Source organism: Plectropomus leopardus, chromosome 10, assembly GCF_008729295.1.
Source record: "Plectropomus leopardus isolate mb chromosome 10, YSFRI_Pleo_2.0, whole genome shotgun sequence".
Taxonomy (NCBI): Eukaryota; Metazoa; Chordata; class Actinopteri; order Perciformes; family Serranidae; genus Plectropomus; species Plectropomus leopardus.
Window position 1 is genome coordinate 29,279,084 of NC_056472.1, and position 24,060 is coordinate 29,303,143.

General features: G+C 40.9%; 1 protein-coding gene across 1 annotated transcript in view; it reads right to left on the bottom strand.

The window, feature by feature from the left end:
- wars2 (tryptophanyl tRNA synthetase 2, mitochondrial) overlaps positions 1-18,795 on the bottom strand; it is a 30,453-nt gene extending 11,658 nt beyond the window's left edge. Inside the window, 2 exon segments of the mRNA XM_042494873.1 lie at positions 1,207-1,467; positions 18,669-18,795. Coding sequence (XP_042350807.1) covers positions 1,207-1,467; positions 18,669-18,773 — 366 coding nt within the window. The 5' untranslated portion in view covers positions 18,774-18,795.
- Between the last annotated feature and the right edge of the window lie 5,265 nt (positions 18,796-24,060).

A 24,060-nucleotide genomic window follows, 5' to 3' on the forward strand; every position in this document is an offset into this window, starting at 1 on the left:
ACACACACACACACACCACACACACACACACACACACACACACACACACACACACACACACACACACACACACACACACACACACACACACACAGAGTATGTAAGAGAGAACCAAACAGCTGCTCTGATTCTGTACATTTTAACGTGAAATCGTGGATCCGCTGCAGATGTTATTATCCTCTTCACCTCCTTCATGTGGCCAAAGCTGGGCTTAATGCTGCTTTATAGGTGCGTGTGTTTTTATAGCCCCTGTGAAAAGTATACAGTGGAGATAAAAATCAGGAGCGATCAACTAAGCGGTTTGGGGGTCGGCCGGCAAGTTGGCAGGTAAACATTACAGTCGACAGCTGTAAAATAAACAGTCAAAGATGACTGTCTGTCTGCATAGCCAACTTAGAGAGAGACTAGAAGGTACAGAAAGAGAGACACACAAATATTCATGAGCACACAGAAAAAAGTCAGCTGCAGCTAAAGATGTTTCAATAGGGCTAGGCGCTAAAACAATAATGATAATTATCTTGATATAATTTTCATCAATAGCAATATAATAAATAATAGGACAAGACTAAATACAGCGTTAATAAAACTTTCATACATCATCTTGTCTGTAAACATGATTTCTGCCTCAGTCACGTCAGATAGACTTTATTTGCTATTTCACAAAGCCATCAGACTCTGTCTTTTGATATTGTTTTGATTGAGAAATGGCAGAAATTACATCCGGGGGTAAAACTTCAGAAAATACGGTGCACAGATGAGATTTTTCTTTGGCTAGTTTGTTTGTTTATATCATCAGCTAAAACACTTATAAAATGATGTTCAGACCTTAAATATTAGTTTAAACCACAATTAATGGATGATTTGGAGCAAAAACTCTGCCTTTAAACTTAAACGAAATACATAACATATACAAATATCATGATTTGACTTTTAGCATGATAAATATTAATATCGACTGATAAGAACATTTTTATGATGATCAAATTTTTAGCCATATTGCCTAGCACTGTGTATCAATACCTCTGTTATTTTTGTGTCATCCTGATACAGATTTTGTTACCTAAAGTTGCGTATTGGCTATAATATTAACCTATTTCATTGTCAAGAAGCCAAATAAAATGTTTAAAAATAGCATAACAACTCTAAAACACAGACAGACAGACAGACAGACATATGTATTCGAATCCATCCATCCATCCCGCTCACCTGAGACTGCTGGAAGAGTATCACCCTCTCGGGGTCGATGCCGCAGGCCAGCAGGCTGGCTGTCATGTCCAGGATGTTGGTCCTGAGTCGTTCCGGGTCTTGAGGCTGTGTGATGGAGTGCAGGTCCACGATGCTGTAGAGCACTGAAGGATACTGGTTCTGCAGGGACACCCAGTTCTCCAGGGCACCCAGGTAGTTGCCCAGGTGGGGCACCCCGGTTGGCTGGATCCCCGAGAACACACGGCCACCTCCTGGAGACTCCTGGAGAAGACAGAATAGATTTACTTGCACTTTGTCAATTAAAGGTGATCTGAAAGATTAAAGATATACAATGCAGGATTTTTCCTCAATAAAGGATGCATAGAGACTCACACCAAAGTTATCCCTCTCAAGTCATCACTTATGACACAATAGAAGTGTGTAGCAGTTTTTATTTATCTGCACAGACTCCGCCCTCTGCCTTTATTCTTATTTTGCTGTATTTAGGACGTTTACTGGCACAGCGCTCAGGTGAAAGTGCGGACTTATAAAAAGTAGCGTCCAGATGCCAAACCACACACAGCACGCATCCAAGAGGAAGCTACGAAAATCCCAGACACAGCACCAAAAACTCTAAAATACAGTGAGGCAAAACGCCAAGTGAGGTGAATCTGGGGTTGATGTTCACCTACACTTTCATTGGCGGCACCAGTTACAAACAGTAACTGACAATTCCTGCATAGTGTACCTTTGATGGAACAGTGTGTAAAAATTAGAGGGATTTCGTGGCATCTAGCATTGAGGTTTACAGATTACAACCAGCTGAAACTTCAGTGTTCACTGTTCAGGAGGTTTTCACCAGGAGCTAAATTATCCACAGAGGTCTCTTCCTCTCCAAAACAAACAGACCTGGTGATGAAAATATTGTTGAAACACTGAATAAAACAGTTTTATCGGTGATTTTTCAACACTCTCATCATGAAGTGGCTACTAACTATGGTGGCTAATGTGGAAGTATGAATGGCCCTATCTTGAGCCAGTGTTTGGTTTGTCCGTTCTGGGCTACTGTAGAAACATGGCAGTGCAACATTGTGATCTCTGTGGATGAGGACGCCCCTCTATGTAGATATAAATGGCTCATTCTAAGGTAAAAAAACACTACAATTGTTATTTTTCAGGGGATTATACACTAAAGAAAACATACTTATTATGTTAGAATCCATTTCTGCCAATATATTCTCCTAAATCCTAAAACTGGACCTTTAACTTAAACAAGAGTCAAGATGTTTAACTGTATCTGACACCTTTATTAGTGCTATTCATAAAAATAAAGACACATAAATCCTGTTTTATGTTTAAATTAATAGTTCCCATAATGATGTTCAGAAACAATGCAGTTTTGATTTGTTAATTTAAAATTCTACACCGAAATAAGTGTGGAAGTTGCAATAACTGACGGAAGAAAAACTCCAAAAAGTGTAGCAGGGAGGAGAAACTGGTGTTAGGAGAGAGAGGGTGAAGGTGAAAAGGTGAGAAAGCCTGCAGAGACTGAAGTGTCAGTGTTAAACTATTGGCAGGTTGGAGGCCAGCAGCGGTCACACTTGTATTACTGAGATGCTAACTCCATGGCTAGCACCTCTGTTCTCTCCCAAACACATCCAGCACAAAGAATGCATCACCTCACCGGCCAACAATAATAATTAACATCCGTCCAGCCGACTTCAAGGCCTCTGTGACCACAACAGGGGAGGGACACTGGAGGGGGAGGCAGAACCACAGAAATACCACACAATATGCAGCCCACCATTTCACCAACATCAGAGCTTATTTTACAGAGCTGGAGCAAGAATAGCGGCGGGCTCTTCACCCCCTCTGGAATAAAGAGGGAGATCACTCGTTTTGTTTGTATCGCTGGGCAAACATTGTGTTTCTCTTTCTGCGGAGCCGGGCCGGGCCAGACCGCCTCATTTCTCCTGGCATCAGCCCGCACCACTGAACCTTGGCTTTCGATTGCCCCTGCTGGAAAAGAGTACTAACCACCGCTTGTGGCATCAAGAGCCACATGATACAATTAGAGGGCAAGCAGAGCGGCACCTGTCATGAGACGTGAAACCGCAGTGGCATGCAAAATCGAGGGCTTCTTCACCAAAGCCGTTACACAGTAGATTTGGGCTTTGACGGAGCAGAAACACACAAAGACGCAGGCTGGGACTCTGTGTTTTTATTGGGCAGTCAGAAAGACAAAGTGTTTGGTGCCTCGGTGACGCACATTTGCCTGACCGCTGTGGAGGCCGGGGTGCTGTTCCCGGCAGAGGTGCGGATTGTGGCTTGGCTGGGTGCTCAAACTCACAGGTGAGACGGTGGGGGTGGGGAGGCGGAGTATGTGGGAGAGGGCGTGCACAAGGTTTAGAATTACACACGAGGTTTAAAAAAAAATCCAGGTTAACAGAGGGGCGAGCAGTGCCAGGGGCTTCTGTCTGTGCTAGGACTGAAAATAGCACATTTAAAAAATGCAACAGACTGTGTTGTTGTAGGTGTGTTGCTAAAAGTATTGGAGACAATATGCCCATGAGTTTAAGACTTCACTGCCAAATACCATTTTAGTGAAGACTTTACATCTCTGGAAAATGATCACAGCAAAAACTTGCTGTGGAGAAAAGTGGCACTTTCTACAGTAAAATTATCACCTATAAAAGCTTCTGAACACAATCAGACATGTCACAGTAGGCATATGATCCAAAATCAGAGATAACATTAACAACATCAGCAAAAAGATGACATGTTTCTCTGATGTTAGCATGTAGCTAAATGTAGCAGTGTGCTTATAGCCAAGAATCTGATATTGTAACATTATATATCTGACATGAAATAGCAAAGAACATAATAACTTTAAAAAGAGTCTTCAGCCGTGCAAGCAGCTCTGAGACACGACAGGACTTTAACTAAATGCTAAGATTGGCATGCAAACATGCACCCAACGCTGAAATGCTGACATGCTAAAATTTAGCAAGTATAATGTTAACCACATTCACAATTTTAGTTTTGCTTGTTAACTTTTACTATTTTGCACAAAACCTGAGGTACAGCCAAGGCTATTTTGCAACGTCTTTGGTGTGCAGGTATTTGGTTATAAAGAAAAGTATTAGACAAATAAAGATTTGAGCTGATGATGGTGCTAAATGAAAAGTTAGATGACGACCAAAATCCATCCTGAGATGGACATGAATGTCTGACCAAAAGTCATGGTGATCTATACAGAAGCTGTCTGAGGGTGATATTATAATTATTAGTTTAATCACTTGTTAAGAAAACGACATACGATTCTAATGAGGTCAAGTTTGTTTCAGGAGTGCGGACGGGTTGTAAACAGCAACAGCTGGACAGAGGAGCCCGTTTTAAAACGCTCCCTCCCAAAACCCACGGGATCTCTGTGTTATCACCTCAAATCTGACCGGTGATCATATGTTCCCCGGCTGCTCTCTTCAAGGTTATCATAACTAATCATTAAAACCTGAAGCTTTCAGAGGATATCCTCTTCAGCCGCTGCTGAGACATCGGTTATCCTGACAGCTAGCTGAGCTACATCACATTCAATCTGACTGAGGGACAGACTCAGCACAGCCTCTGAGATCAGATAACAGCTGCTCTCTCACCAGCGTGGCCCACGGTTTCTCCATCTCTCAGCCCTGAGGGATCGAATAACAACTGTTCTGAGGCCGGCGTGGTCCGCAAAGTCTCCATCTACTGGCCTGAGGGAGCCGGTCGCTGCCCGGCGAGAGAGAGGCAGGAAGGAACTGGGTGCTTATGTCATTACCGACAGGGTAATTGCACTGGAGTGCCATTGATGCTGAGAGCCTCTTAAGAGGTGTCAGGATTGATTTGGGTGCGGACGGGGCCCCAAGTCTGGCTCATGTGTGTTCTCACCTCGAGCTGACACGCCAAACGCATGTTCCCCCTCTGCTCCGGCCCCCAGGGGAAGCCATTAGCCATGCAGACATGGTAATGGTGTCATTTGAGCCAATCGAGTGTCAAATGAGAGTCAATACCGCGGCTAACTAGCCACCGGGCAATCGCGCTATCACGCATAACGCTGCTTCAGCCAGACACCTTCGTGTTACTGTTGGTCGGAGGAAAGTGTCTCTAAACATGCGCCTCTCTGGCTGTTGGAGGTGAAAGTAGGTTACATAAAGATGTAAATCAACTGCCGCATGATGACAGAAGAGACAGCGAATGTTGTAAAGCAATTAATGTTTGTAATGAATACTGTACTGCAAAGCCAACAGTAATGAAATACTATCATCTGGCATACTCTGGCCACGGACCATATTAAACCTGCGCAAGTGAATTCATTTCAGCATTCACACACTCAAAGTGTTTTGCTTCATATGCTGGAGGTTTGGCTTTTAAAACATCAGGTAAGATACATCAAATATGCTTCAAGCAGTTATATTGTATAAAAAACTTGTAATCAGATTTAAACACCTTAATAAAGACCTGAAATCATCATAAAATAGGGGGTTAAAATGTGGCAGACAGAAAAAAACACTTGAAATCTATGGTGCTTATACTTAACTTTTGTTTTTACACTGTAATTGATATCCATTGTTTTATTTCTGTCTGCACTGAACATGTTAAACCAACTGCTTTGTGTTTAAGCTGCGAAATGAATGAAGTCGAGTTGAGGGAGGAGAACTATGGACGCACTGTTGTCTTTGGGTTGAAATAATTAAAGCAGTCTTTTAGCCACGCCCCTCTCGGTGGTGTCACAGCAGGTGTTTTGCCTTTGATGGATGAACACCTGCTGCAGCCTCACTGACGAGATCGTGGCCAGAGGTGCAACACAATTCAACGTATCATCCTGTTCAGAAGCAGTTTTCTGTACCTTTACTCAATGTTGAATTAACCTTTAACACAACTGTTGGTTTTAAGATGTGTTTCAGTGATCCAAACAAGAAGAAAGAAGAGACACATTGATGCATCACACATGTTGATCAGACCCTGCATACAGTTATTGTATCCACACTCTCGTCACGTTAGCGGTCGTGTTGGTACAGCTGGAGATATCGCTGTTAGCAACGGTATAGTGTTATCGTGCTTTCACCGAAACAATCGCCACGTCCGCCACTGATGACGAAGTCCTCGTCAGGTACACATCAGAACGCGTTAGCATTTACACAACAAAAAATGCGTGGCCACATGCATCCCAGACCGACCTTAACCCCAAACGGGTCTAAGGGTCTACAGCCACACTAGCTGTTTTGTTAAGCTGGACTTGTTATATACTTTGCAAGCATATGTATGCATATAACAGTGCAAGTGCACTTTCAAAGAACAATGAATTTTTAAATGTAGGTGTTAGCAATCTATCTGACAGTAATCAAGACATATCACTCAAATCTTTAAATATAAATCTCCTAGTGGCACCAGACAAAAAGTAAGGGGATGACCAAAGTCATTATGTGTCCTCATTTGGGAATCTAAACCAAAATTAATGGCAATCCATGCAATAGAAGTTGAGATATTTGAGTCTGGACCAAGGTGTTGGACCTCCTGCTGACCAACCAGGTGACAATGACATTGCTATCAGTTGAGTCAGGTGGGTAGCATGGCTAAAAAAGCACATTTTACTGACCTGAAGGAAAAGTTTTTAGGCAAAAATCTGAACAACAGAAAGGCAGGACTCAGTCCTCAGCTTACAACCAAGATCAATGCAAACAAAATACTTTCCTCTTTTGTTAGATGACAGTTGGATAAAAGAGTAAAGCACTCGTGAGAAGCATCATCTGCTGCCCCTATTGCCTCATGACGTCCTTTCTCTCCATCTCCGTCTCACACGTTGTTGGATGCCTGTTGATGATACGTAACAGACGCGGAGAACGCTGGTTGTTCTTTCCTCATATTTAACTCTGACAGGCACGACGCTGTTGTATTACATCGTCGCTAAGGTGACGAAAGCCTTCTTCATTCACATCTGCCATATGTTGAATGCATTACACACCATGTGTGTGTGACATTAACGCCAACAGCTAGAAGGTTACATACACTAAAAGGCCATGTTTTCACACTTGCAGCACCTTTCCGGGAATACGTGTTCATTTGTCCGTGTGTGTATGTGTGTGGTAATCTCCGTCGGGAGAGAGGTCGTATGCAAACATAGACGTATGTCCGCACGTGTCATGGTCTTTGCCTACATCAACATCAGTTAAGCTGTGAAGGTGTCCGTCCATATGACTTTGACAGCTCACATCAAAGATCAACACTGGTGGAAAGAAAAAAGCCCATCAAAGTAGCATGACCAGATCTTTTGCACAAGCGTCATTATTAAATGGAAAACAATAGTCAGCTGATTCACTTCATTTGAGAACAAATAGACGTCTTCTTCTTTTGGAGTTAACGCTGATTTTTCCCACATTTCCAGAGAAAATCTCGCTCCAAGATTCCATGGAAACACCATTCCTTTTTTTTCTCCAAAGACAGAGAGTGTGCTGGAAGCACTTCATTGTGGGAACGCTATGACAAATGTTGGATTTGTCATTCTAGTGAGCGCAACATCCTCACAGAAGAATGTGTGACGATGACAAATTGTACCGGGACCAGATGCAAAAACCAGTTTGGTCTTGTGTCACACAGAAGTCTCTTTGCCAGATTTAGCCGTGCATTCAGATGGTTTCAACCTTCAACATGATCTTGAAGGCTGAATTAAGTCACACTAAACCTTTCTATACGGGCAAAAAATGGACGCCTCCTAGTAAACCAAAATATAGATTCACAGATGTGTGCACCTCAAGTAGCATCATTGAAGCTGCTAGATATGTATGTACCTGCAAATCTGTCTCTGTCTGTCTGTCTGTCTGTCTGTCTGTCTGTCTGACACACACAGACACAGACACACACACACACACAAATACAAACACAAACACAAACAGACACACACACACACACACACAGAAAAACAGCCTTAAAGGAATAGGACTCCCTAACTTAGTCTATGGCCCCAGAAAGGGTATTCTACTGAATGACATTAAGGAAAGCGAAGAGACCTAAAAATGAAAGAATATTATTAGAGCATAGGGAGGTGAGTGCATGGATGTATATAGAGTATTGGATAAAGCACTGGGGTAGGGCTCCGCTCATACCCATGAAAGTTGCTCAGTGGTGCATGAAGCCAAAAAAACTTTGACTTCTTTGTTAAATTACCTGAATCTTTTGCATTGTTGTATCTATAGAGCAAGTGCTCCACAGACTTTTGCGCGCCGAACAGCTACTTCCTGTTGAGCGCTTTGCTACCTTGAATGGGAATGAACTTATTTAATTGTGCAGCTCATCTGGACTTTTGAAATGTAACTGGACCAAATGGAACAAATTGTAGTAAACAGCAGTGAAATGAGCCACCTGTCTACAACAGTATTTTACTTTACGTAGGCCTATTATATTTTTTCCCTATATTTTAGCTGCTGCACTATTTTATGTCTTAAGACTAATAAAATTTTACTGATGTGATTTTATTTTTTATATATTATTTACTGAACATTTTTAGAGGAAGCCTGAGAACTAAGACTTCATTGCCAATGACTTCCTCACTGAGATGGTTTTCGTATCTGACCATAAAGAACTTGAACTTAAGATCGGTCATTAATATTATTGAGCAGTTGCAGCTTCCAGCACGTCCAGGTCTACAGTCTCGCTCCGCACAGTGTAATTAATCACAGCCATGGTTTTGGTTGAGCTAGGACTCGCAAAAACAGTGGATTTCTCTTCTCAGATCTGTTCTGGGCTGCTTTTCAGAGGCTCATACATCATATCAGAGCCTGGGAGTCCCGGAGTGGCCCACTGACATCTCTCTCACCAAGGCGCTGATGAGCGGGGCCCGACAGTCACCACCATTTTACCGCGCCAATTTCAACACATCTCAAAATCCACCTCTGGGGGCATCGCCTTTTTCCCGCTGTGAATTACCATCAGCTCTTTGTGGGCCGGGGGACGAGCTCCAGATCCGACCGTGGCTGCAGCGAGATGGGCCGGCAGATGGAGGATTTTCCGCGGCCCTCCAGCTGGGCGTCCGACACACAGGGTCCAGTGTTCTTTTCTGTCCTGGGCGCCCCACGCCAACCCATTAACACCGGCATCATGCTGAAATGCACCTTGACACACCTTCCCCCCTATCTTTCTTAATCTCTGTCTTTCTCTCACTTTGGGACCTGTTAACGCTGGCGACCAACAGAGCGGCACTTCAGTGAGGTATCAAAGAGGAAATGGGATTTGGTGTATTACCCCCCTTTATCCCTAACAGAGTGTGTGTGTGTGTGTGTGTGTGTGTGTGTGTGTGTGTGTGTTTAGCCAAAGTGGGAACACACACCACAGCTTGAAACAAAGTGCATATGACCACAGAGAAAACATACACACACATGAACGCATATAAACACACACAGGCAACAAAATGAAGAAATGTTGTTTTGGATAAAGAAGGAGATTTTTTTTTAAAGTGACAGAGACGGTCGTGTAGTCAAAAAATATAATAAATAAGAATAAGAGTGTGACTATAGCCCAGTCTGGATTTTTTTCTTTTTTTCCCTCGCAGTGAGTGTGTTGGAGGGGGAGTGGAGGAGAAGGCCCAAAAGGAGCGTTTGATTAAATCTGCGGTTGACGTGTGGGACAGGTGAGATTGATGAGGTTCCTCTGCGTTTCACACTGTGCGGAGAGCGGGGGTACAGGAACAGAACGCTGCAGTGTGGCGGGCCAGGGCTCGGGGCCCGCTCGCACCGTGGGGTCCCTCGGCTGATTAATGGGACTGGAGGCCCTTCAAAAACAGCACTCCCCGCAGACAGGGTCCGACGGTGCTCCAAAAATAACCAGGCAGGGGAGGCAGCCTCCAGCCTGCAGCACTAACAGGCTGCAGCTTCTGAAGGAAGCAGACTTCAATGCAGCCTGGGGGGAGACAACCAGGAGGGGCAGTGCCTACTCAGGACAGGAAGCTGTAATCTGGCTCATTAGAAACTAAACGTTTAAGGACTTTTCAAGTTTCTGGAAAGTGACAAATACTGATGGCTGATATTGCATCGACTACGGTATCATATTACCTGCTGATGTAATAACATGCAATAAGACAGTCAACGCAATTAAGTACAAACTTTACACAATGTGACACTAAAGGCCCACAATAAAACCACTCACTAAAACTGCTTTAGGAACTAGTTCTTCGATTACTTTAGACTTCCTGTCCGTGTTGTTAAAAATTGAAAAGTTGAAGTGCTCAGTGAAAAGGATGGAAATTTTAACATCCATACTTGTAAAAACTCTCTAGTCTGTGCATGTTTTGATTAAAAGCTCCAGAAGAGTATGAATCATGACAGGCGATCTTACCAAAAAGTTCAAACAGCCCAATGGCGAGAACAAATGTTGGCATTGTACGTTTGTGCAAATGCATATGTTACATTTGTGCGTAATTATGTAGAAGATATGTGAAAACTCGGTTTATTCACGTTCAACACAACACATACGCACTACCAGCTCATCAAATACTGGCGCTCAGCCACTGGGTCTAAACGTTAGACTATGACGCTCTAGGTAACTGCATGTCTGTTTTGGGCATTTAAAGAATGGCTGTCAGTTTCTTATAACATGCATAAAGTTTAATTTTCACAGGAAATGTACAGCTTCCACTTTTAAGTGCATTCAATTTCAAAACAAACTTAGAACATAGGTAAAAAAAAGTTCATATTTAAGTTTACTTCCCCCAGTTTAGGCATAAAAGCATGTGGTTAGGTTTAGAAAAAATCTTGGCTTAGTTTGACTTAAAGTAAGCATGTTTCTTACCAACGTCACACCACGTCACAAACATACATCACTAGTGTAGCACGCTACACATACTAGTGCACTACATTGTTATTAAAACAACTCAACTAACTTTTGGTTTAACACTGGACATTAACAGCGGCCTCCCTGGTGAAAGTCCAGGTGTTTGTTGACCTTTCCAGCTCTCCTTTCACCCACCCTATGTGAATTTCTTACTGTTTATACAATGGCATGCTCGCATAGTAAAAATGTGATTTTGTAAAAAGGGTGCCACTGTGCGTGGATATCTTACGCCAAGGGCCACAAACCAAGAGTTGAGAGTAAGACCAGGTTGTTTGACCAGGCTGTGGTTAAAATGTAGCCAGGTTTAAGCACAAAAACCACTTAGTCATGGTAAAGAGAAGATTATGTTTTTGATTTAAAACATCCGCTTTTTGTGGCAAATCCCCCTGGAAACACAGCTACTGAGAAGCCTCTGGCATCACAGTTTTTGATCTTTCTAGATAGTGGTCTGCAGCTCGCCAAGGTGTCACACCATCCACCGTACCCTCAGCCTCTTGATGTCTAAGTCAGCTAATATACTGCATCACTTTAGAGATGCTGACATGACACCTAGAAAACTCACAAATGTATCACCCATTTGCAGAAACATACAATGCCAAAATTTTCTTTTGGCGACTGGGCTGTTATCAAAATCTTCAGAGTGAACGCTAAATCTCAATGATTTTGAAACAAAAACAAGGAAAATATTAATTTAGTAACAGTAACAAACAATTATTTCAAAATATCATGAAGCAGGCGTTCAGAGCAAACATTCCTGTTTGCTTCAAGTGCCAGAAACACAATCCAGGAAGTCCAGTTTGAGTCAAGGATCCATGAAATTGTAGACTAAGAAGTCTAAAATGTCACGATTTTACAACTCTGAAAAGTTACGTTGGCACTTGGAAAAAATAATTTTATCCTCTGTTTTGACAATCACAAGGTGAACGCTATAATGACAACATTGCAATGAACTGTGGCAAAATTTGAGCTAGATCAACGTGTTTGCAGACGACCCCGTGTTTTTGCTCCTTTTTTGCTCTCAGCACTGGGACCAGTAAGCGGTCTTAATGAAATAAATGATATCAACAGGTGACAAATCAGGCCTAATAAACTGCTGAAATATTTGCAGCAGTTTTACTAGCTTACTTAGTAAGGACTAATCAGCCTAAAACCATTTTACTGACTGAAACTGCATTGTTACTGTTCAGGTCTTTTAAAACCAAAGCAGTTTTCCAACAATAAGCTCACATGTAAAGCAGCTGTGTGCAGCTGGAAAACTCCAGACTAGCTTAATTCATGTGCCTTTTTTTCACTGTTAGATAAACAAATTCATGCCAGAGCTACTTGTTTCCTTCCAAATTGTTTCAAATCATTTCATTACACCACTTCCTCCTCCATCTGTGCTGACAATGAGCATGTTTAATTTTATTTAACTTGCAGGAAACAAATGACTGACGGGAGAGCCGATAATACCTGAAAAAACACATAAAAGTCAAAACACAGCAAAAAATAAACGCCACACACTTCATAAATTTATCAGTATGTAATTAACTCTCGCGGCAGCAGCTCCTCTCTGAAGAGTCCAGTAATTTCCTCCTGCAAAGGCAGCGTCTGTGAGTGCAGCTCAAAGGCACGACACCAGATACTCGGTACGTTTTAATTTAAAGTGTCAGACGTTCAACAGATCAGGCACGGACTAAAACTCAGGAAAACTACTAAGATTCCCCAGTCACCACTGCGGGCGCTCAGCTACAGGCTGATTCTGTAATTCGACTTAGCTAGATATGATTCTTTTTTTTAAAGGAACATGTTGACATATGGGATAGTTTTAAGAAATGGTTAATGTGCAGAGTGAGGGTCCTGGCTGCAGAACGACTACGACAGACCTAATTACACAGAGGGGACTGCTGAGAATTAGCGGGCTTTTCTGACAGTTGAAAATAAATAGGGCAGTTAATGAACATCCTCAAAGGGGGAGGCCATGTTTCCTCGCTCTCGCCGGCGCTCTCCCATGTGGTGCAGGAGCAGCTCTAATGGTTTTAGCTGACACCCGAGTAAGTGAATTTGGAGCCAAAGTAGAACAGAGAGGCAAATTAGAAGTCACTTCCTCTTTCCTGGAGCCCGGGGCTGACATGACTGATATCAGTCAATAACACGACCACAGCGAGGGACGGCTGGATGGGGAGCCCTGTGTTTCCAGCTGACATGAGGCTGGAGGTTAGTCTGAGGCAGCATGAGTGTAGAGAGCACACACCTTTCAATTCAGACCAAAAACTACAACAGCTAAACTCAGCTTAAATTATTTCATGCAGTGCCTCAAAAATTCAGAAATTATTACCAAATTAATCAATATTTGGTAAAGATGCCAGGGATTTTTTCAAAGATTTTTTTGCCTCATCTGGAAGTTTTATAAACGTGTTGCAAGTTTTTTTTTGAGAGACTCTGGGCAATAAATTTACGTCGAGGTTGGGCCGGAAATCATTAAACCTTAAAAACGGTACCATGGCAGCTTTGGCAACCTTTGACATGGCAATATTGTGATTGATGTACCTGAACAGTTGTGAAATCACTTAAGTGACTTTACAATACAACTTGCACAACCACTTAAACTGTGATAACTCTCCATTCAAGGTAAAATAATATAGCAATTTTTGGGGCTATATTGCGATATAAGATATACGACTCATATGTTGAGTATCATATTTTGACATCTCCTCTAAATTACTTTAAACTATTAAAACTATTATTAAGTACAAAATGATTAAATCAACTACAGTTACAAACAAAGTTAAATAATGTAGAGTATTAAGCTGTTGTGGACTTGAACTTTCCGATCAACAGTTGGATGTTAGCAGAAAGTCAAACTGTAACGATGGTATAAGGACTCATCCACTGCGAGCTGGTAACAAACTTACTGCTCTCCAGTATATGTATTACAAAGATTCCCAAGTTGTGATCGGAGCTCTGCATGTACAAAAACACATGTCTCTACTGCTCACACAACCACCACTACCACTCATTAAGTTAGACTGTTACTGCAGCGTCGTTAAACACAATTACTTATTCTCAGTAAGCTGGAAACAAACTAAAAGCTCTCCAGTTCATATATTAATAGTTTTTGCAAGTCATAGTGAGGCTCCATGGTAGCAAAATGTGACTAAATAGTCACGTATGGAGCTCTGCAAAAGCCCTGCTTTATGTGTGTGTGTCTGTGTGAGAGAGAGTCTCAGCAGAGAATAACAAATCGCAGAAGCAAGGCTCATGTTGGTGGCTAAAAAAAAGCAAAGAAAATTTATACTTGATGTTCATGATAAAGTCGTTTTGCACATCGCACATGGAATAAGCAGCAATACATTGAATATATTTGATTTATCACTCTCCCCTACAATGTACTGAAATGCAAGTATATTTCATATATAAAATCTCAACTAAGTCTATCCCAGTCTAGCCTTGGCACTGTGAAATTGATGAGATTTTTCTTGTCCACCATCTTCCTCAAAATTTAAAACTTAACCCTCTGGACCCTGGAGCTGGGGATCTTAGGGCGAGATAACAGGTCAACAGTAGATGCCACATAGAAAAGGTATGCACCGTATGAAAGCTGGTAACATAAAGATTGGTTTGAGGTGTAGCGCAGCACTGTGTGGCAAGGTTTTCCTGTCCTAAATCTTTAATAAACACTGTATTTTGATTAGGCGCCTATTATTTCTGTGATAATCCCAGAGGTCACAATACGTGTTTTAGTACACTGAGGTCAAATTTCAAAAAATGGTTTTAATATAATAAAGTGCTTAGTTATGGGGTCTAACGTCATTACAGCCTCTGTCACCAACGGCTAATTGTGATCCAGTTGAGCTCCAGCTGAGTTGAGCTAAAAAATCCCCCACTTGAACTTTTGTCAAATGATGGCATGTTATCTAATTGTTATTTGCTATTATGAGCAGACATAAACAGCAAATTTTAACGAGAGTAAAGAGAGTTTACAGAGCAAACACACTCAGCTGTCTCACAAACATCTCTCTCAAAACTCAAAGCATCTGACAAAGGTCACACTTCATCTTTGTGTCAGTCCGTTGAGGTTCAGTGACTTTTCAAACACATTTTCCAGTGCAGAGAAACCTCCAGAAAAGCGTCTTGTTTGACGCACATCACACCTCAGGGCATTGTGGGCGTGCTGGTGTTTTGCACTCAGCCGTCCACATTTGGAGAAAATTAAAACAAATGAAAACCAACACTTCATTTCTGATGTTATTACTGGTAATGAAGCACTGCTGTGATGCTTTTCGAGTCCCCCACTACTTCGACCCCCTTCCTCCCCTCTCGTCGCACACCTCTCTGGCCTCTCAGGAGACTCTGCCCTAACAAAATACAGACGGGACGGCGGAGAACATGCATACTGTATTACAGCTCGTACATCAACCTGCAACAGGGCTTTGGGCAGATGGCTGAGGTTTTTAACTGCACCGTAATGCAATAACAGCTCAATAATTAGCATCGTTGTCGCACTGAAACACACTGGTTATTCTTACACGTGTCAGGGGACTCGTTGTTTGCCTTAACACCCCATTTGCTTCTCCAAGGCAGCCATGCAATGATAGGAAACTCTACGCTGAGTTATAGAAGGCGTGTGCAAAAAAGTGAAAAGGTGCACTCAAGAACTGCTACTGAGGATATGATGTCAAATGCCAGACGAGGAAAGGAAACCGAATAAACTCAAGATAGACGAGGAAAAAAGCCACAAAGTCACAAATGAAAGCTGCTACAGTCAAACGTTAATAACTAATGATGTGATGTGTCTCTCAGAGCTGAGTGAAAATGTCCAGAACAGAATAATCCAAAAACAGGATGTAATTAAACTAATGCAGGAGCCAAAAAGCCATAAAAATCCTTGAATATTAATAATAATAATAATATCATTTAATAGTTTTGTAAAACAGTTGACACAAATGATGAATGTATCGCTTTTAATTCATGTGATGACATGATGTAACTGTTTTTATGGAGAACCACATTTTGAACATGTTTAGTTTAACTTCAGTTTATGATTTCCTCCATTTCCCAGAATGCCTTTCCCCCAGGGACTGGGGTGTAACCATATTTGCTTTCATCTGTACTCGAGGAAGGAAAAACCCTTCACTCTTTGATTCTGAGCAACTGACACCCAAGCTGAGAGTTAAGTCTTTCTGCAGTTCAGCGAAATGCAGCTGCTCTAAATCAAAAAACTTCCTGCTGAAATTCAAGTTTTCTCTGCAACAGTAACAGTTGAAGACACTAAGTTAAGAGACTAACCCTAAAAATTAGAACTGTACCCCACAGTTCGAAGCTTAAATCGTGACGTTGGTTGGCATTCAAATTAAATCAGCATTCACATGCTGCACAGCTTTTTTTTTTTACATTCATTATGTTAGAAGAAGTATTTCATTAATGGAGAGACGGTCTTGTCATAAAACTGGACTGTCTATGCAGCAGAAAGATGCAAATACTTTGGAAATTGGTGCTATATTACCTGAGAAAACAGAAAAACTGCAGTGGAATTCACTTTTGCTCAAGAGGTAAAAAAAACAACAACTACAACTTCCAGAATGTACTGCACTGTATGGTGGATGACCTAATGTGAGATTCATATCTGCAAACAATATTGCAGCCAGCTGGTCGCAAACGATTTCAAATCAGCACACTAAAAATATGTTTCTGACTAATTTTGAGGGGGGCCAAAGGCAACACAGTAACATAAATCTTGGTTTATATTTGATCAGTTCTTTTTAGTTTTACTGTTTGATCTCAGTTTTTTCAGCCTCCGTTTTCACTGTGAAGAAAACTATATGGTGTCCACTTCCTGTTCACCAAAGATCACAATACAACAGTACACCAAAACATATTTCTGGAGAAATTTGTGGCAAAAAAATAGGCAAACAGTAACAAAATCATCAGATGATCAGCACAGAGTTTCTCTCTCTGTCTACTTTCATACTTTTTGTGTCCTAATGTGGAAGTACTATCTGTAGTTCAAACAGCAGCCCTATAACCTCTGGAAACTGGGAGTGCTAGCAAGACAGAGGGAATTTAACTGTAGTTCATTAACACACTACACACATTGTTATGATACAAAGCTAATTAAAAACTGGCAAAGTATCTCTTTAATATAGTATTTCTGCACAGTTATAAATAAAGACTGGGATACACTAATTATAAAAGTACTTTACTATTTGTAGAGTTAGATTCCGTTGGTGACTTTTTAGGATTGTTTTCAAACATTTCCAATAAACCAGAGCATTGTAAAGTCCAAAAGTAACATTTGTTGAAAATATTTATTTAATAATTTCTAAAATTCTAAACATGTTTCTATCTAATAGAAACAGTCTCCCTCAATCCACATTTGTTAGTGTTAGCCTTCAAAAAATCTATTAAATGTATTCATTTAAGAAGCTGATTTAATGTAAAAGGACTAAATCATTTATTCAGATGAATCACATTATTCAAATTCGGGATTTTTTTAGGATATTTTTTCATTGTGATAACATCATAAAATATGACAACAGACATTTGAAGCATCATTCAAAAACCTCAATAACAGCTTTGAATGTAAAAATAAAAGACATTCGGTGCATTTACACCAAAATACTACTTTTTTCCAGTGTAGTACTGGAAAAAACTCGACCAGATGAGTAGTGTGCAAATTAGGGCTGAGCAATGTATCGATACTATATCGATATTGTGACACGACACTAGATGTTGTCTTAGATTTTGGATATTGTGTGATTCCTGCATGCGGTAGGCGGATGTAGGTCAGTACAAGAAAATAGTTCCTACATGAAAATGCACACAAATAACGCTGTGGATTATCTTGAATAACCAGGTTAAAATTTCGAGACAGAGACGTTGCTGTTGAGTTTGAGCACCACAAGTGACATCTAGATGCATTACAATGGAAAGAGGACAGACATCTATGGCTGATACCTCCAACGCTCCACAACTCACCCCAAAACAACCTAGACTGATAAATAGCTCTACAGCCAATATGAAATATATATATGTATTTCCCTTGGGGGTGAGCTGTCCCTTTAAAATCATTGTATAACATTCATTGTTTCCAGCTCTTACCAAAAATGTTTTCATGGCTGCACCACTCCATCAAATTCAGGAAATATTTTAGGTGGTTTGCGGGTACTTTTACACAATTTTAACCAAAATGTACTGCTTTAAATCCATATCTAACTAGACTCCAGTCTCCAGTATTTGGGTTAACGTAGCTGTTTCGTTACATTGCACCACAGCTGGTGAGGCTTCACAGACAACATGTCTACTGTATCATGTATAACGTTGATGAACAGCTGACACACACACACACACACACACACACAGCTGAAGTCTCGACTACTCGATCAAATACTTCAAAAACAACAACAAACCAGATGACCTCCGCTCAAAGAGGAGACAAACACCAACAGCACGAGTTTAAAGTACTCTCACTCACAAATGTCCCTCAATAATATAAAATCTTCACACATTAAAGCTGAATCAATCTCTCGGTCTCGGTGTGTAAACGGAGGACACGGAGAGTAAAAACACAGTCCCGGTAACGATTCAGTCCGACTCACGAGCTGCAGCTGAGATCCAACAAGTCACCGTTAAAAAATGTTTTCACCTACCTTATTTCCCGCGCGGGCTCCGGAGCAGAGAGATCTTTTCGGAGAGTTAAACTTCTGAATGAATCTGAAGAAATGTTTGAAGTTAGTCCGCACGGGGAGCGCCATCTTGGACTGTGACTGTGTCACACTACGGTGGCTCTGAGAGGACAAAACGGAGAGCCGCGTTTCAGCCGACTTATAAAGGGAAGACAGAATAGTGTTTCATTTTAATCTTAAGATACGTGTCATTTATGGAGGATTTTATGGGCCGTGACTTAATATGAAAATACATACATAATTATATGATTAAAAAATTAACCCTTTGAAACCCGGGCTGATATCAGTTCTCTTGTGCTGCAGACACTTTTTATTTGACCCTTTGAAACCTGAGCAAATTGGTTTGATGTCTCTCAAAAACATGGGGCGAAAGCAATGACTAACTTTACAAAATTAGTTTTAGAGGGGGAGACCTGTAAGAGAATTAACCTCCCCCCCCCCTCCACCACAGGGAAAATGCCCCCAAATTTATCCTTATAATTATAAGACTTATATATCTAAAGTTATGTTACAGAAAAAAAAATCTAGTAAAAATATATTAAATAAACCTATTTTTCATTAAGAACATATTTTAAATAATGCGGAAAATTGAGTTGGAGAAAGCTAATTTTTTTTATGAGTAATCAACATAACAAATTATTATTTATAAAGTAAAAGGACAACACCTCACACTCTGAAAACCACGTCCACCGGGGGGAAAACTATCACCTCCAAAATATGCAGACAAAGGCTGAAATCTGACAAAATGCCTATAGCTGGCTCAAAACATTAGATATCAGCAAGTCAAACGTATATTTTAGCACCTTATGTCTCCTGGAGAGGAAGAGGGATAGTTGGCTTCAACCTTTACAGTTTGTTTGGTCATATCTGCAAAATAACTGCTCCCCTCATGCTCTTTGCTGATCCCTCACTTCTGTATCCACTTTTGCCCTCTTAAAAGCTTAGTGTTTCAGTTCGGCAGCTTATAAAAACATAGCTTTGGGTTCTGTTTACAGCTGGTGGTGCATCTCATCACACAGCAGCTTTAATATATTTCTCTGTTGTTTGCAAACGTAAATGGCAGGAGGCACCTTTACTCGATACAAAGTCAGTGGGGAGCGATGGATTGTTTTGCTACCCTTCAATGTTCTCTGTGTCGATGCTCCCAGTTATTAAGGAAATGGTTAAGTACACTTGACTGTAGAGGAAAAGTTTGTTCCTCTAACTCTAACTGGAGTGAACTGGCTGAACATAATTTCATTAAAAGTTGTCATAACTCAAATGAATTAAAAAATGTTGGGTTCATTTTTTATGTTGAGCCAAAACATTTGTTTTAGTTTGAGGGTTAACACATAATTATTAAGTGGTTGATTTTACAATGATAATCGCTATTAAACTTAATAGAGTACAATATTTGCCTTCAAAATGTAGAATATAATTATGAAGTACCACAAAATGGAAATACCCAAATAAAATACCTTAAAAATGGTGATCAGAACAGTACTTGAGAAAATGTACTTAGTTACACTCCATCACTGCTGAAGACCAACAATAAAAGGGCAAAAATAAGGCTCTTGCAAACTTTTGCTTATACTCATACATTAAAACTTACTTGAAGGCTGAACGTCTTATTTGAGCTTTCCAGCAGCTGCTGCATGTTCTGTATGCATGTCTGAGCCGTGTGCAACCTATGGAAGACGAAGAAGACACAACCCCCTCCGCACATGTACAGTAGGCTACAGAAATGTGTCAGACATGTGCGGTTTCCTTATTGTCTGAGGTCTCTATGTTAATTGGGTGGTGTTGTGTCTAGGCCCGGCTGCTTCCTCAACAACTGAACTTTCCCAGGGAGGCAGCTGCAGAGCTATTCCATACCATACCCCATTACAAAGTGGCGATATACGTACTATAAGTGATTATGCTACACGCTGGATAGGGTTACAGTATGTTTGCAGGGCACGCAGGCCGCTCCTTGAGACCTCTTGTTTCTCAGACATCTGCTCCTGATTTTTTTCCCTCCACCTTTTGCATCTGGTTGCATTTGCGGCACAAAATACAGACTATCATTCCATATTCATTATTATTTCCCGAGGCGCTGAGGCCGAGCTCTTTGGAGTTTCACAGGGTAGAGACCTGAGCCGCTACGTTCTCTCACGCCTGGGTGATGTGAGAGCTGGTCGGTGGAGCAGAGACCGGCTGGTGGGAGATGGGTTTGTGTGCATGCTGGTGTGTGTGTGTGTGTGTGTGTGTGTGTGTGTGTGTGTGTGTGAACCTTCAGCTCCTGTTTCCTGGCCACCCAGTAGAGGTTGGTCCTCCTGCTCTTCTTTTTCTCTTCCTTTCTCTCCTGCCTTCTTCTTCTCTTCTTCTTAGTCTAAAAGAAATTCAACTCCTTAAATCAAGAGGCCTCCTTTCTATTTAATATTTTTGTGCGTTTCAGTCTCTGTGCTAAAGTATGTGTAGGGCTGGAGCTTAGTGAGGGCAACAGGATAGAGACTCCTGCTGTCAGTGGTTCAATGTCTACAGAGGTCACTGCAATAACTCAAGCGTCCTGTACATGATGGTGCATGGCACTCTGAGTTAAGAAATCTTTGAAATGCATCTTTCAGCCTACTCTGATGGCATATGTTAAAGTTTATAGAACAATGAGAGAACAAAAAACTAGTGCAGTTTTTGTGCTCCTATAATCTTGATTATAGGTATATGGTATTTTCTTAAAATTATTCTTCCACTTGGGACAACAAAGAAAAAAAAATCAAATCTAGCCGCACATGGCTTTGAATAAATATAAAACTGTAAAAATCATAATTGTGTTGCAGAACACAGTAGTCTTAAAAAGTAGCAGAAAGTAGCAAAATGAGCATTTATCTCTATAAACAATATTCCTACTTTAACTTTGGGAAATTCGATCATACCAACAAGGTTGAAACTGCTGCATTTAGATGTGACGCTTCTGCACTTTATGATTCAGTCTTCTGAGTTAAAATCTCTTGTTTGATTAATGTCAACTCCTGCAGAATGATGTAATGTTGATTACTGATTGGTTTACATGTTTTTCAGGTAGTAAAATGTGATGAGATTTTTTCCTTCATTGCTTTAGTGGGAATCAAAGTGTTAAAAACTGTCCGTCACTCAGTTTGAGGCAGAAGAAGAAGAAACAGAAACTCAGCAGCGTGCTCTCCAGAGAGGAGCGAGGGGCCGTCCAGGTGATGAGTGAAGACTTTGTGCTTTCATCACAAATCCGTTCTCCTTTCACCATCAGGGTGATTCATTTTTCATCCTCATCAGGCTCTCTGCACCTCCTGCTACCGCTCCTCCTCCTCCACCCCAGACCCTGAATCCTTTTCTCACCTCCTTCATGATAATTGTCACCACTGTCCTCTGCCGTGTGCTCCTCTCAATGGTGCTATGTAACTAAATACATTTAGATATGCCCTTAAGTACATATTTGTACTTCGGGTATTTTTCATTTTCTGTTACTTTATACTTCAACTCCGCTGCATTTGAAGGCAAATATTGCACTTTTATCTCCACTACATGTATTTTATAACTTTGAATACTTTGCATTTTCAGCTTAATAAAATATAATCAACAAATAAATTATGATGTATTATTATAGAACATGATAAAACATTCTCGATCTCTGAGGGGAAAGTCACGTGTTAGCAGAGAAAGTTACTAAAATAATCCAAATTAGCTCCACTTACCAGCTGCAAGCTTTAAGTGCTACATGCATTAATACATCAGTTATTATAATCCAGTATGGTGATGAACATGATTCTGAAATGGATCATTTTGCATTTTGAGTGCTTTTACTTTTGGCACTGAAAGTATATTTCTTTTTACTATTTCTTATTACTTTCAAATTTCTATTCTAAATGCTTTGTACATATTTCTTATATTTTGTACATGCCTATTTTTTTATTTGTAGCCTATATGTACATCGTGTGCTACATATTCCCCCATCGTGCACATTTTTTTTTCATAAAACATACTTTGTACTTTATGCTTCTATACAGTATAAGAGAAACTGTGGCACATCTCAATGAGTATTTCTCATCTCATCTCATTATAACAAAGTATTTCTGCACTGTGGTATTGCTACTTTTACTTACATATATAAGATCTGAGTATTTCTTCCATCACTGTCTACTCTTCTTCTTCTGGCACTTTTTCTCCTTCTCCTCATACTTCTCTCATTCTCTTCATCCCCTCTTTCTTCTCCATCATTTTCTCCCCTCATCTCCTCCTATCGGACCATCTATAACACATAAAGCACATGTAAACATTCACAGACACTTGAGTTGCTGAGTTAATAACTGTGTTGGAAAGGATCACGCATCATTTGATCAATCATGTCTGAAGGTGCGTGTGTGTGTGTGTGTGTGTTTTGTTTTCTTAAACCACAGTACGACCCCCTAACTCTGATATTCTCATCAAAGGTGAAAGGACTGACATACAGTAGTCACCGAATTTAAATATCTTGGCGTGATACTGGACCAAATTTTGAACATTAAAGTACAACTTGCAAATTTAAACATAGTAGAAACAGATATGTATGCACGCAGTGTTCCTTTCCCATATGTCCTCTTGCATTACATGCTGGGGGCAAGCTAATGAAACTGCCATAAGACCACTCGAGTCCTTCTACAAACAAACTATAAAAACTCCGGACAAAGACACACCGCATTTTCATCACTGTAGGGTCCTGGAAAAATACTGAGTGATCTACTGAAGTTTGAGAATTTAAAATTATTTTCAAATTAGTGCCTGGTGTATAAAATCTTAAATGGTTTGGCCCCTCCTCCACTATGTGATTTTGTGTATACTCACTCAGTAAACTCATTTAGATCCTCAGGTATATTCTCCATACAAGACAGTGCCGTACTAATTCACTGCACTGCAATTGGGCAATCAGCTTTTCCAGTAAACAACAACAAAGTAAATCAGTGGAGCACTTTGCTCCAACACTTTTGATATCAACTCAAAAAGTCAGTTAAAAGTCCTTTCAGCTCTGTAATCACTGACTTTGAATTCTGATGTATTATCTGCATGACTTGCCTTAATTTAACTTCTTCACAGCTGAAAACTCTCTCACATGCTAACTCTGTGCACCAGCACCTCCTGAGTTTAGGGGAGATGCTGGTAGGAAAGTCCGGCTGGTGGCGACCGACACTCCACCTGTCATAATACAGCCAGGCAAGGCATGATGGGAAGGTGGGGGGCTGCTGAGTGAGAGGGCAGAGATGTGTGTGCATGCGTGTGTGTGTGTGTGTTTTCTGGACTCTGGATCCTGATGCTGAAAGACAGGATCTCCCCTCTGACACCGCAGGCATTTGGAGTCCACAGGACGTCCACCACCCAAGTGGACGGATGGAAG